Source organism: Phasianus colchicus, chromosome 5 (genome assembly GCF_987193195.1).
Source record: "Phasianus colchicus chromosome 5, bPhaCol1.hap1.1, whole genome shotgun sequence".
Classification (NCBI taxonomy): Eukaryota; Metazoa; Chordata; class Aves; order Galliformes; family Phasianidae; genus Phasianus; species Phasianus colchicus.
Genome location: NC_143440.1, coordinates 53,036,008 through 53,051,447, shown reverse-complemented (window position 1 = coordinate 53,051,447; position 15,440 = coordinate 53,036,008). Strand labels below are relative to the sequence as shown.

General features: G+C 43.7%; 1 protein-coding gene across 2 annotated transcripts; it reads right to left on the bottom strand.

Moving 5' to 3' along the window:
- Positions 1–2,270: 2,270 nt before the first annotated feature.
- Positions 2,271–14,222, bottom strand: PLD4 (phospholipase D family member 4). 2 transcript variants are annotated; one of them, XM_031592891.2, is made up of 11 exons: positions 14,087–14,222; positions 11,323–11,412; positions 9,606–9,811; positions 9,126–9,309; positions 8,605–8,725; positions 7,653–7,780; positions 7,279–7,479; positions 6,771–6,910; positions 5,006–5,171; positions 3,996–4,092; positions 2,271–2,609 (listed from the first exon to the last, which is right to left on the bottom strand). In XM_031592891.2, the coding sequence occupies exons 1-11, from the start codon at positions 14,087–14,089 to the stop codon at positions 2,401–2,403; spliced, it is 1,545 nt and encodes a 514-aa protein (XP_031448751.2). In that variant the 5' UTR covers positions 14,090–14,222; the 3' UTR covers positions 2,271–2,400. The 2 variants fall into 2 exon arrangements, with proteins under 2 accessions (XP_031448751.2, XP_089997870.1); XM_090141744.1 differs by lacking the exon at positions 11,323–11,412 and having other exon boundaries at positions 14,087–14,218.
- Between the last annotated feature and the right edge of the window lie 1,218 nt (positions 14,223–15,440).

Below are 15,440 nucleotides of genomic sequence, written 5' to 3'. Positions count from 1 at the left end.
CAGCCCTGCAGTATCCCACATTGTTGAGACATGAATGCAAACAATGATAGAATATCTTGAGTTGGAAGGGACCCAATGGGATCATTGAGTCTAACCCCTGACTCCACTCAGGCCCACCCTAAAACCAGATCCTGTCTGAGAACATTGTCCAGACACTTTTTCAACTCCAGCAGCTTGGGGCCAGGCCCACTGCCCTGCAGAGCCTCTTTCATGCCCACCACCCTCTGGTGCAGAACCTTTTCCTATATAATAATACGTCTTTTGGTTGACTGATTATATTTTAAGTAGAACCTCTGATATCAGAGAATCATAGAATCATTGAGGTTGGCGAAGACCACTAAAATCACCCAGTCCAAGCACCAACCAATCCCCACCATGCCCACTGACCATGTTCCTCAGTGCCACATCTGCCCTTTTCTTGAACACCTCCAGGGATGGTAACTCCACCACCCTGAGCAGCCTGTGCTAATGCCTCACCATTCTTTCTAAGAAGAAATTTTTTTTAATATCCCACCTGAACTTCTCCTGGAGCAACTTAAAACCATTACCTCTCATTCCAGAAGCTAAAGTTAATACTGAATTAAATAAAACAGATATCTGGGAGTCAGTGCCCCTTACGGAAGAGCTATATTCCAGAGAATATGGAAATACTATAAAAAATTAGATATGCATTGATGTATAATTAACATATGAAAGGTTTTCTCAATACCTGGATGAAAACAACTCAGGTGTGCTTTTTCTGGAACAACTGCAAAGGGCAAATTGTGGGTGGGGAGATTGCAAACACATAATGGTAATGCTTTGGGATAATGCAGGTGACTTAGTAGTCCTATCCAAACATAATGACCTACAGAGCCTGCTGGGCATTTACAGGCATTTCACTGAGCCAAGCACTCTTGGAAATGAGATGACTGGGAAACTCCAGACCCAAGTAGATCAGTATTAAAAAAATATCTAAACTGCCTGCAGCCAGATTTTAGTTGACCTCCAAAATAGAGAAATCCATCTGAAGGTAGTAGATGGTAATTAAAAATACTGATTAATTACATTTAGGAAAGTCTTTACCTTAAAGAAATCACAATATCTAAATGAGACAAGCGATGGGTGGGAGGATAAGGATAAATACTGCAAGTGGAAAAACGAAAATACTGAAAGATTCAAGGCCCAGTTATAATTTTCACCATGTTCTGCCTTTTTAATGCTGATCAAGCAAAGAGAAGATACCAAGAAACCAAATTCAAGTTCCAACGAGATCCAGTTAATTGTCTTAACTGCAAACCTCTCCTTCATCTGTGAAGAAAGAATCAAGACAGGTGATGGCTGTAAAGAAAATAAAGGTCATTCTAGTAAGCAACCATTTTTCCTTTGAAAGTTGAACCTTATCCCAACATTCCATTCTCTTATCTTACCCAGAAACTGCTCTGCCACACAACTTATCCAGCACTGTCAGGTTTGAGCTCACAAGGGAAGGAGAAAGAAGTTTTCCTGTTCAGCAAAATTTACCCCCTCAAAAGCAGTGAAAACATAGCTTCGAGTGCCATCTAGAGGAGCGCACTCCTCTATCGGAAATAGTTACACTGAAACACGTGAAGTCTCAGAAAGATTTTCATCACTGCCTGTTCGCGTGTGCTCCTTGCAGTGGGTCACATCTGAGCAGATGTTGTTCCTGCATACACGTATTCCTACACTTTGTGGCCGGATGTATTTGTTGGTGCAGGATAATAAGCCTGTGAAGTACAACTGGTGAGAAGCAGTGATTTAGAGTCATAGAATCGTTTGAGTTAAGGGCCACCTCGTCCAACCCCCCTGCAGTGAACAGGGACACCTACAGCTCCATTAGGTGTCAGAGCCCCATCCAGCCTGATTAGATTCAACATTTATAAACACATACATTTCTTGTGCCACAAGTGCCTAGATGCTTTTTAAAAATCTGTCCTTGCTGTTATAAGTGATTATTTGCATTGCTCAAATCTTACAGTGACCAGGACTTTATTTGAAAAATGTTTAACACGTGTAAGCAAACACTGTTAGTGCAACATTCTGGTTGAATATATGGCGTCCCAAGATAAGCACAGTACAGCATTGTGATGTGCTTCTCTAGTGTATTCTGATCATATCTTCCATGTTCTCTTTAATATCAAACAGACTGTGCTGCAACACCATATGCATTTCATTAACTCTGAGATGGGCTAATGGTACACAGCAAAGGAAACATCACACACTGGCTGAGGAGTAGGAAGGGAGACTCAACTACTAGAAGTTCCCACATTGTCAGGCAGTGTAGACACCACCAGGAAGAAATTTCTCTGATAAAAGACAAAGCAGAAAGCTGCTCTTTTTGCACAGGGAACAACATCCAGATACGTATTTCTTTCTAAAAAATGTATTCTCCTGTTCACTTCAGAGTCTGTCTCTCCAGTTGCAGTCTTTCTGACCTTGCACATCCTCCACATTCACTGAATATTTGGAATTCCAGTCTCGCTCAAAAATGCTTTTTAATTGTTCCTGGACAGGCTGATGCCTTCTCTGCAGGTTGGTTGAACTCTGCTTGATAATGAGTCCCACGCCAGCAGTGTTAGTGAAATAATCTTCTGACCAATTGGAAGTCCCTATGTAATGCAAAAGGGGCTAATTAGAAAACATTCAAACAGTGATTTGTTTGATCTCCATACTTGTTAAGTACACATTGCCTTGCTTTGCTGAGGTGCTGTACAACTGCAAATCTCACGAGGGCCAACAAGTAGCAAAAATCAGGTCAGCTCTTTCTTATTGCACATCTCAAGTTTTGGAAAGTCGGTGTGGACTGCTGCCCTAAGGCTTCTGATTCCTCACCCTGTGTTATCTGCTCATTATAAATGTAGGAACAGAATGCAGTGTTTGTATATGCAGAGGGTAAAAGCTGGTGTTTGATATGGGGCTCTGCATTTAAAAACAAAAAATCCTCAATCTACCTAACTGTTTAATCTGTGGGGAAGCATGGGACCAATAAAATAGCCTCAAGCACTTTGTATTCCATCAGAAGCAAAGGCCTAGCAAAAAATGAGCTTCAGAACAGATCTTTATATGTTAAAGGAAAACAAGAGAGAATTTGGATCCCTGATCAATACATCCTCAGCAGCTGTTCTGAGCTCAGCATGCAGTGCCTGCTTTTAGTCCAGGCAAAGCTGGGATCCACCTGTAAGCATTGTGTAGGGGTCTCTCCAAAACCACCACCATTCAGAAAAATCAAACATTGTGTAAAAAATACATATTTTAGCACTTAGCATTTCTTCTGGTGTTCGCCCTTGCCAGAAAAATCTGTCAGTTGCAGAGGGTGTTTAGGCATGAAAACAACTTCTCTGCACACCTCGCTTCAAGAAACAACTTAAGAAGCAAGGTGCCATTAAAGGTGATTGGAGCTGCAAGTCCTCAGCCTGTCAGAAGGTCAGGCTGGCTGTAGGCTGCACTGCTGAAATGACAGACCCCTTCTGCATTCCATTTTAGAGGCATTTGAATAAAAGAGCACAAAAATAACACCATCCCAATTTTCAGGAATAGAGCAACAGCTGACACTAGAGTTTCCTCATTTCCATTCCTAGAATCCTGTTCAGCAAATAGTGCGTGGAATTAAACCCTGCCAGCAATTCCTTTTTATTAAAGCACAGTGATGTTCTATACCAGAGCATTAGCTATCACTGCATCATTCTGAGCACACGGTTTGTGAAGTTCCCACTGTGCCTGTTACAAACTGCATGCTCAGACTCAGCATACTCTGTTCTTAATGGTTCACAGTCATATGAGATAATCTCCTCCTGAACTTAACCTACATTATATGCTCTCACTTTTCCACCTCTACTCCTATACCCAAAGCAGACATTCTGACATAATATTTTGTTATGTTTATCAACTTTCTATGGCAAAATGAGCTCTTTTTTGATATTCAAGCCCATCCCATCCCAGTCTCAGCCCTACAGATCTGAAGATGCTTTAAGCTGTAGTGATCACAGAATACGCACCAATATAGGCTGCTTTATCTGTGACCATAAATTTGTTGTGATTCACTCTCCCATGAGGAATATTTGTGTGATTCAAAACTGGAACAATGAAGAGTTTCTGGATGGAGAGAAATTAAAACATACATAGAAATATCATATGAGAAACAGGCCAGTGCAGATTTCCTCTATTTTCATAGAATAGAATGCTAGAGAAATAAGAGAGTAATTCACACACTGGTATTAAATGTACCATAAAAGAGATTTTACTCTTATCCAAGAAAACTAACAAATACTATTTCCACTATACATAAAATTTGATAAGCAATTGAGATCAGATAAGGATAATGTTTGCTTCACAATGTTCCATTATTGACACAGCTATTATCATTACAGGGCAGACAATTAAATGCAGTTTTAGGCAGCTGTTTAATAGATCTGCATTTACCACTGATTGCCGCTCTTATTTTGAGATAAAATGGGCTGATCACATGCACAGGGAGTACTGCAGATCCAATAATGCCAAACTTTCTATGTGAAATCTTACTAAAATCTAGATTTCTGTTCTTTTTTTTCCCCTTTCCCTTGGTGCACTGTGCTGGGAGCTTCCATATCATAGAATCATTATGGTTGGAAAAGACCATTAAGATCATTTGTCCACCCCCAGTCCACCCTCACCTGCCCACTGGCCACATCCCTTGGTGCCACATTTACCCTTTTCCTGAGCACCTCCAGGGATGGTGACTCCCCCACGTCCCTGGGCAGCTGTGCCAATGCCTCACCAATCTTTTGGAAAACAAACGTTTCCTAATATCCAACCTGAACCCTCTCCTCACCCTATGCTTTCCATTCTAGTGCCTACAGCCTGCGTGTGATATTTACTGTAGAAAAAAGTGCCTCAATATATAGAGGCAGGTAGAAGAGCTCTCAACTACCAAAAAACTGATCCTAGAGCCACCTGAGATAGGTCATACAGACAAGGACAAGACGACCATCAAGTCCTCATTCAGATGGCTACTGTCACGTTATCATACCACGCTGACACTCATGTGGGTGTGAGGGTTGTTGAGAGCACGCAGGGACCTCAGGTAGTGGAGCATGGATGGGTCGGTGTGGGTCCAGCAGCTGACCAGAAGCCGGATTTGTACTCTATAGTTGAAAGCCACACGTCTCAGAGCATTGTCAATGGCTGGCCAGTATCTAGAGAAAAGCAGGTAGGTAGAGAGAAGAAGATTTTTGTAAAGATCTCTTCTTGCTCCCTTCAGCTTTAATTCAGCTTCCATTTTTTTGGCATATTGGTTCCTAGTTGATTAACACTCAGGCATTAGGACAGCAGTTTTATTCCTCTGCCTCAGCTGCTGGAAAGACCAAAGCTGAACTAATCAGCCTCAATTCACCCCACTGCAGCTGGCTGCTGTGGAGATAGCCAGAGGCTCAGCACTGTTTCCCCACGGTCTTTCAAACTCCTGTTCACATCAGATCAGGTCCTAGATGTCAAAAAGGGTGGATTTAAGGCTTCAGATGGAGTATGAGTAGTATTAGCACTTCCATTCCTAAGGGGGAGAAAAGAGTTTCTGTGAACCTAATCTTAGTTAAAAGCAGGAAATGAGAAACCCACAGGTTCAACAACACAGAAACTGAAAATCCTCTCAGCTGTTGGATTTACAAAAAGATCCTCCAGGAGGAAACTGGCCTTAGAGGTTTTATTTCCAGGACAGCAGAATTATCTCTATCTGTTAGCCTTCACACTTCATGTTAACACTCTGCTTCACAGCTGAATGGCACAGGCTACAGTCATTCCAGAGGACATGATGCATGATAAAATTATGGCAAACTGGTAACCCAGGGCTCACTTTATTCTTGACAAGCCACCTCATATGTAATTGGTTTGCTTGAGCTACTTTCTCAATCAGATTATTTAGATGATTGGAAAGCCCACAAATGTCATAAGCAGGTAATACTCAAAGCCCTTTGTTGCTCATATACATTCTAATTCAAGCATATCAAAGAGGATTTGGAATCTCTGTGGCTGGCCCATGACTCAACAGCTTTCTGTTACTCAGATCAGAGCTGACATACAAAGTATGCACAGTTCTGCTGGGACCTTGGGAGGCTCAGTGGTCCACCAAACAATTTAGTCACTCCAGGTGACCACTGCACCTCCTCTGTGAGAGCTTTTCCTCCACACATCCAGCATTCCCGACAAACAAAGATGTTCAAGATGAGATAGTAGAAAAGGAAAATTAAAGCTCAGAACTTTTTGTGGGGAGTACCTCAACTACCATTGCAGAGATGAGCAAGAACAGTTAAGAACTGGGCTCTACAGCATGATTCAGGTGTATCGAGCAGGCAGTAGAGCAAGAAGTCAAGAGTCCTCAGAAGTGAAGAACAGAAAGAAAGAAACAGAAGCAGAAGAAGGGGGCAAAGCAATATTTTCTTTGAGAAGTCTATTAACATATATATTTCTGCTGAGCTGGTGTACTTTATTTTTAATAGAGCTACACCCAACTGCCCCTAGTCTGGCATTTTGCAGTTTTCTTGCTGCTTGAAGGGCAGAGGAGGATACTTCAAAATGCTAGAAAAGCACAGGGGTAGTATGGTAAAACATCCTTCCTGTACATCACAAGTTGCAAAGTCTACAAAGCAGTCATGAATGTGGAGGAAAGCCTCAGCTCTTTCTACTCAAAAGAAGTTGGATTATTTTCATTGCAAGTTGGTGCTGGGGAGAGAATCATATATTTTCCCTTGAAATAGCACAAGTTTGGCAGCCAACCAGTTTGGTCAAGATTAAAATCATACCTTTCTGGGTGAACAAAACGGCTGGTAGGGAAATAATCCATAACAGAAACATAGACAAATTTATGTGCCGCACTGATAACACTGATAATAGCAAAGAGGTCATGGGTGCGACCTTCTGGACAAAATGCAGGAGGAGAAGCCTGTCAGAAGAAAACATGCAGGTCAGTGACTTCATTCTTTTGTTAAACTGTAATGGATTCACATTTGAGTCTGTTCAGTTTTCATTGCAGAACCATAAAGTATTTAAGGCAGAGTATTCCTCATGCTTTCCATGTCCCAGTGGGTCAGCTACTCACTGATACATTAAGCCCACAGGACACCTGCACCCTATCCTTACTGGACAAGCTGATAGCCCAAGCCATGTTAACCTGTATTCCTTCAGTAGTAACCTGTTGACTTAATCATTATCCATCTAGAGCAGAAGTAGCTAAGGAGCACTAAAAACACTTTTCTGGTCAAACCTTAAACATAGCTTATAGTCTGTCTTGTTATTTTAAAGTATACTTACAGAAAAATAGACTTTTGTCAAGGTTCCATTAAGTTCTATTTCCAGAGGCCGAGAATTGTTAATATGGGTAGAATAGTTTTGAGGCCAAGGGGATGGGATGGTAGCACTAGCATGTCCAAGATCCCAGTAAGTTTTAAATGTCTTCCAGAGGTCTTGGGCTAAGCAGCTGCAGTTGTATATCACAGCACCAAACTCTTTTACCTGCAAAGACAGCACACTGTGTCACAGCCCCAGAAAGAACCTCCTCCTCCCTCAGTGGGTTCTTTGCTGTTTGTCCCTCTCGGTCAACATTTGACATTGTTAGGATTTTCTGTTGTGTTCTTGGACGTTAATTTTCCCCCCCAAGTGTTTGAATATGCAACAGCAGCGCTTACCTGAGATAAAGATCTCCAGTCCATATTTGCACTACCAATATATATGTGTTTCATGTCTATGATCCAGAATTTGCTGTGCAATACTCCTCCTGTCAAACGTCCAAAGTCAATTTTTTTTATATGAGCTCCTGAAGATGGGGAAGGAAGAAGTAAGCTTAGATAAAGGTAGTATACAGCACTGTCTCTCTGACAGCCAGGATGTGCAGTCGCAGCATCACAAAATCATTAAGGTTGGAAAGATCAATTAGATCATCTAGTCCAACCATCAGCCCATACCTGTTATCGCTCTAGACCATGTCAGTGCCACATCTGCCCTTTTCTTGAACACCTCTAAGGACAGTGACTGCACCACCTCCCTGGGCAGCCTGTGTCAACGCATCACCACTCTCTGAGAATAAATTTTTCTTAATATCCAACCTGAAACTCCCCTGCTGCAACTTAAGACCGCTACCTCTTATCCTATTGTTATTGCCTGAGAGAAGAGGCCAACCCTCACCTCAACACAATTTTTCAGGCCACTGTAGAGAATGATAAGGTCTCCCCTGAACCTCCTCTTCTCCAGACTGAACCACCCCAGGTCCCTCAGCCACAGCCCATAAGATTTGTGCTCCAGACCCTTCACATCTCTGCTGCTCTTCTCCAGGCAACAAGTCTGGATCTCTAATGCTTGCAGCCATTTGCCACCAAAACTCACAAGCACTGATCGCTGGACATAAACTTGAAAAAATATACATACGAAACATGAACTTTCAGAAAAAAAAACATGGAGGGCACGACAGCATAGACAGAAATTGAGAAGCAGTGAATACGCAGCGCTCATTCCATGAACAGCATGGCTTCAAGTTCAGAGCCATGGAAGCACCATGCTGGCATAGGTCTCAGTGGCCAGTTTATCTCAGATGCCTTTTAGCAATACTGAAGTTGAGAGGACACCACTGAGTGAGATAATTACCTTTTCTCTCTAAAAGCTCAAGGTCAGTTGAATTCATAGCCAAAGTTGGCATACTTGCTGCAATGTACAGAGAGACATTCTCTGCAAGTAATTTCTCAAATCTCTTCAGAATTTCTTCACCCTGCACAATGCATTGTGTGTTATTTGTTGCATTTTATTATATAAGTAACAGAGACAGTGCTGGACTGGGCTGTCCCTTGAAAGGAGGCAGGGCTCAGCCCCACATCTGCCACTTCTCAAGTGCAGGATGTAAGTCAACCTACACCACCAGGCCACCTGGGAGGAAGGGGCTGGGGCACTGAGGATGATGACGAAGAACCTCAGGAGGAAGGCAACAGCTCTGCCCACAGCAGCAAACAGGACTGTGGCATCTGCTCTCTGCAGAGGAGCCAGAGTGTGCAAGGGAACAACTCTACAATAGGAGTCCCCCTTTTAAGTGGCTTAAGGCAGGTCATACAGTCAGTCTGCCATCCGCCACATAGACATGAGATGTACAACCTCAATCACTGATTTCAGCCTACCTGCTTTGAAGATGAGTCATTAACGCTGATGTCTTTCCCAGTAAGGGACCAGTAGTAAGAAGCCACATGAATTTCTTCCTGGGCTACATCAAGGAGGTCCATCCAGGCACGGTACAAGGGTTTGGCTGCAGTGCTATTTATCTCAAAAGCTAAGTCGTAAGGAACGCTTTCCACGAGTTCAAAGCTGCAACAGCAATTGTATAGTGTGAAGCTAGCAGCTGTGACCCGAGCAGGAAACCACACACCTGCCATAATGCACAGTACTTGCTGCTCACCCTGCTGCCTCTCGTTCTGCTGCAAAGGGAGGATGGTTAGGGGTATGTTGAACCTTCAAGCAAAGGACCATAGTAGAGCTGTGTTATTATTCCTACCACCCCTCCAGCAGGAGATTACTAATAGTGACCCTGCATCCAAACAATGCTGTTGTAGCTATTTCTCCACCTGGTGATTACTTCTCCATGAGCCATTAGGCCAGCTTACCTGCAGGAATCATTGGATCTATTTGTGTCCTCCTCAGTTACTGTGGTTCTGTGGAGATCTTCATAGAGTTCTTCATCCTTCATCTCCTGGTAAACGTTGACAACTGTTTCTTCTCCCTTACGATCAACTGTGCTGTCTGCTCTCATGAAGTAAACAGCCATCAAGGCAACAAAACCAAGCATCAAAATTACCCCAGAGATTTGAAACTGGAACAGAATCCAAACAGGATAAGAATTAAGCACCCACTTTAGTCACCCATACAGCAGCTAATGGATAACTACCTGTCACAGGTGAGTAAATTTAAACCATTGAACATCAGTGCTTTCAGCTGCTGGCAGACAGTATTCCTAAACACATCACTTCCTGTGAGGACCACAACCTAAATAGGGATTGGTTTGTGTAAGGACCATGAGTTTAGTTATCTGTTAATTTTTTGTGTGCCAGCATGTCAAAAATGAGCTTTTCCTCTCAGACCTTCAGATTAGTTTGACTTTGACTATTTTTAGTTTAGTGTGGGAAAAATGGGTGTTCAACAGTAACTCCATCAAAAAACAAAGCAAGAAAATCCACAGCACAAAATTAACTGTGAGATCAAGTGCAGTAGGTCCATAAAGAGGAAATTCATAAAATCATGGGGAAAAAAAGGAGCTGGGAGAATTCCCCACCCCATGGAAGGCAACGTGCAATTCAGAGCTGAGCATTTGGACCCTTCCAGGCAGGAGAAGTGAGTCTGGGAAGGAGAAGTCAAGAGGCTGTAGCTGTAAATGTGAACTCCTGAAATGGCACATATGAAAATTGAGTGGAAGCCAATTTGCTCTGAAAGCATCTGTTTCTGTTTCTATGTGGATAGAGTCTCTTACTTTTCATTTTCTATGCTTTTTTCAAGATCTACAGCACTGCCATCAATTTCAGGCAGTGATTTGACCTAGATAGAGAAAAATGCTTTTAAACCAACTATCAACTTAAAATTTTGCCTTCCTGCTTGTTCTCCTTTTCATTGATGGCAAAGAGAATCCCACCACTTTTTAATGGTTGTGAATTTCACCCTGGGAACAGTGAAGGCACAGGTTTCAGAAGACATTTCTCAGGCCAGAGGAGTGTTTTGAAATCATATCTTGGCTGTCACCATACGCTGATGCTGTAATGCCAGGTGCTACAAGCATGCAGAATTAATCGAATGATTCCAGAAGCTTCTTATGGTGAGACCAAGCCTGAAGGACAGTCTGCCCAGCGTCAGACAGCACAAGGCTCTGCAAGGTAGGGTGAAAAGGGGTGAGGCCTTAGAATGAATTTCAGCATGTTATATAGACCAAATCCCTTTTGTATTCCATGGAATACAGTGTGTTCAGATGAACTGTGTGTAATCAGTGCTTATTTACATCAGGAGAAGAAATACCAACACCATTTACTCACTTGGCTCTCATTAGCATCTGTGCTAATGAAGGAAGTGAGGCTATTTCTGCACGAGCAAGGCTCACTCTTCTGAGTGAGGGCTGCAGGATTGGGCTCCACATTACTCCTGCTTAGCAAGGTTTAATCATCCTACTGGATAAATCAATGAGGGGTTTGTCACTCACTTGCTTTCAAGTAGGATTAAAATCTACAAAGATTACCACAAGAAGCAATAAAATCATTCTTCTTTATCTGCTCTGTCTTTTCAGAAGCATCAACGTCATCTCAGCTCTTGTGAGCAAATGTAGTGCATCTCAATAATTACCATTTTGACATCTTTTTGATTGTTCACGCTTAATTTCACGTTGGAGGACTCATTAGCCATCAGGGATGCTTTTAATACTCTTTTTACAATCTGAAAAACAGAAACGTATGCAAGGGAGAAAATAAAGCTTTATGGCAGCATTTGTAGAAAGCCAGTTATAGATTGAAAAAGCAGGTCACTGCCATTGCTTTATATAGTGCTCTGAGATTAAAGTACGAATGTGTGCAACATTCTCTCTGTGTTATGGATCTTGAGTGACATTAACAGATTCCAAAGGGGGTGAGAGAGACAGTCCCCTGCAGTTTTTCCCTGTGCTGTCTACACAGAGAAATCTCTGCAGTAATTAATGTGTAAACAACTGCATCACTGCCTCTTCAGGTTATCCTCTGACGCCTGCTTTGTCCTGCTGTAGGCTAACACATTTGCCTACACTAATAGCTAAGTGCAAAAACCATGGGTGATGCTGTACGGCATCAATGTCATTGCATGTGTGACTATTATTACAGAATCACAGAACAGTTTGAGTTGGAAGGGACCAAGCAGGACAAGGGGAAATTGTTTTAAGTTGAAGGAGGGAGGATTTAGGTTGGATGTCAGGGGGAAGTTCTTTACAGAGAGAGTGGTGAGGTGCTGGAACAGGCTGCCCAGAGAGGCTGTGGATGCCCTGTCCATCCCTGGAGGTGTTCAAGGCCAGACTGGATGGGGCCCTGGGCAGCCTGGTCTAGCATTAAATGTAGAGGTTGGTGGCCCTGCACGTGGCAGGGGGGTTGGAGATTCATGATCCTTGAGGTGCCTTCCAAACCTGGCCATCTAGTCCTACTCCCTGCAATGGGCAGCTCTCAGACTCTTTCTTTCTTCCTAATGTGCATGAGCTGTCTTCAGTGCTGGTGTCTTTTTCAGAAGGGATTCTGTTAATGGGATGTGAACAAGATAGGGCAAAATCTAAACTCCTTCCTTACTCCTCCTTCCTTCTATAATCATGAGGCAAGGAAATTAGTTAACTTCTTTTCCAGACAGGATTGTTCCTACTCTTATCACCAGAAGAGGCAACCACGGGAGCAAATCCCAAACCGTGTCCCAACTCAAAGCAGGTGGTAGGGCCGGGTAGTTAGCCACCTGCCTGCTCTGCCTTCTCAAACATCCAAACCCTTCACACGTGCCGTTGAATGATGCCTGTGTGACAGCACTGCACAGACACCAGAGGTGAACTTACCCACTGGACTCAGTCAGCAGTTGTTTATCATGCTAGAAGCAAGAAGCACATCCTGGGATATGGTAGATCTCAGGAAGTGATGCCAGATGTACCACCACCTGTCAGGTCCCCAAACTATAGCTTCCTATCCCTTAGCCACTGGGCATTTGTAGCCTGAAGATGAACGTGCTGTGATGATACAAGATACCCATAGTTGTGTGGGTGGTCATACTTGAGCTAGTTGTAGCTAGTTTTGTCTTGCCAGGCTTATCCCATCCATCTGGTCTAGGATTATATATGGAGGTTGGCAGCCCTGCCTACAGCAGGGGGTTGGAGCTTGATGATCCTTGAGGTCCCTTCCAACCCAAGCCATTCTATGATCTTGGATGCAGCACAGGCATAGCCCCCAAAGTCTTCTTGTGGGGCCAACACAGAGGAACAAGGGGGAGTGAATAAAAGAGATGGAGGATGCACTGGGAGACATGGGAGGTGGGTGTGAAACACTGACTTGGGGAACGCAGAGAGGGTCACGTGGTGACTGTCAGGTCCTCATGACCTTGAAATCCCATTTCATGTTTTAAGCCCAGTAGAAAGACATGCTCCCCTAGCCCAAAGAGCTTGTAGTCCAAATGGAGAAGGTTGTGACAACAACACAAGTCTGGGTTGAACGCTGAGCCAGGAGACTTAGTGGGAAGAAAATGTGGGGCTATCAAGGCTGAAGAGACCAAGGAGTTTGGTAGGAAACTGAGGCAAAGGGGTTTTGAAGGAGGAGCAAAAGGATAACAGCAAAACAAGGGCAGCAGCCCCTCAGTCCAGGCCAGCGGAAGCCCAGCGTGGCTGCAGGTGTGATGGCTTTAAAAGGACTGAGCTTTGAGAAACAACTTGTTTCAGTTCTCTTTTTCAGGCAACAGCCACAAAATGGCTTCAAAAAAAAAAAGCAGCATTTCTCTCGAAATATGAGAGTGAACAGATCTTGTATGTGCCATAATAAAGTCATCTGCCATTTGGTTTAAATGAAGTCCTTTTCTTGATGGTTTTGGCTGGGCTGTGTTCCCAGCTGCTGCGAGGAACTTGTGAGAACTGTATTAAATACATGGGGGGGAGGAGGGAAGCAGGGAGGGAGGGCACGGCTTGGAGTTTAATTTTCACAAAAGAAAACACGGTAGACAGGCAGAATGCTTAAGAGTAATGCTGTAGCGGGTCATAATTAACGATGGCTCCCTCTAAGCTTTCAGGGCTTTACCAGCTGCCAATTTCAAGAACAATAAATACAAGCACTGCTTAGTGCTGCTCCATAGGCAGGAACACAAGTCTGCACCACAACCTGCACAGCACACACAGGTGACTGCTGTTTCCAGCGTTAGGTTGATTTCTCCCAGCTCCCCAAATATTTTTTGCTATTTCTTGTCTCCATCAGCATCAGTTCTCTTCTTGGATTTCAAAGACAAGGATGAGGCTTTTTCGGTACACACAGTCTTCCCCAGCAGATGATTGGAGGTTCTCATATGTACAAAGCGCATCCCTCCTCCCATTGCCACCCCAGCACTCTCAAGAGCTCTTCCATGTACTCACCATCCTGGAGGACCTCCCGTGTGGCTGTCCTGCAGTCAGATGTTACGTCCAACCACGCACACAGGAGATGGTGCACACACACCAGCAGATTCATTTCAGGTTCTGCTTTCTTCCTCCTCAGCTGCAGATTAGTTCCCCTTAACCTCCGAGTTTCATGACGCACACTAATAGTTAAGAGTCCCAAACTGCCATCTAGATGTTGCTACCCTGTTCTTAGATGCTTATCTCCACCTGCTTGATATAATTGTACTCAAACAGGGAAAAATGGATACAAAAAGAAGGTAGTGGAGCAGATGCGAAGCCTGCTCGCCATCCTGCTCTCTCTTGAGTTTACTGCTTTATGCAGACTACCCACCAGCAGGACCACCCCGCTATTAAAGCAAGGCTGGGTCAAGGTGAAGGCTGCTGCAATCCTTTTAGGCTCAAGTTAGCAGAAAGCTAAAGTCAGCATTGTGCTGGAGCCAGGTTTTGTCTGCCCTCAGAGAAGTGGTAACTCCAGTGAGCAGCCATGCGAAAGGTCCAAACTGCTTCTGAAAAGTGCCCATGTTCCCCCTGCTGTGCTCTGCAGACAAGCCGGTTCTTACTGCTCCCTTCAGTTTTGGATCATAGAATCACAGAATATCTCAAGTTGGAAGAGACCCACAAGGATTGTCATCAAGTCCAAGTCCACAGCATCACCCAAATCCAACCCTATGTCCGAGAGTGGTGTCTCAACACTCTCTGAGCTCCCTACAGCTTACAGCTGTAGCTGTGATTTAGGATGGAAGTGGGTTTGAGGAGCAGTGTAAAATGGTTTATCTGAAGGGAAAAGAAAAAAAAGGACTGGCAAGGTTCTGGGCAAACAAGTGATTGGCTTCATATCTGCACTTCTGTTCGCAGACAAGGCTCCTTCTATCAGTTGCCAACTTCCCACACACAAAGTAAACACATCTCTCACCTTACAGCCGTATGCAATCTGCTTAGCAGACTCCCTCTAAAAACCATGCATGGTCTCCAGTTCGTTAGAAACATGTATTAAAGTACATGGTAGAGGATCTTTAAACACGTATGTGGAAGGTTTGCTATGAAGAAACTGCCAGCTTAACATGCTCTCATCTCAGAGAGCTAATAGACAGGAATGTTGCTACCACTGCAGAGATCACTACAAAATCACACTCTGGTTTGCACGAGGACAAAGCTGCTGGGTCTGGGCACCAGCAGCCAACAGAAGGATGGAAGCAGAACAGCCCGGGTCCTCATGCCTGAGAGGAGAAATGCTCTGCTTATGCTTTGTGCCAAAGGACTGTAAAATTAACTGAAAGAAAATGTCATTTCAGGTCAAGAGCGCTGAAATGGTTCAGCTGACAAGCCTACA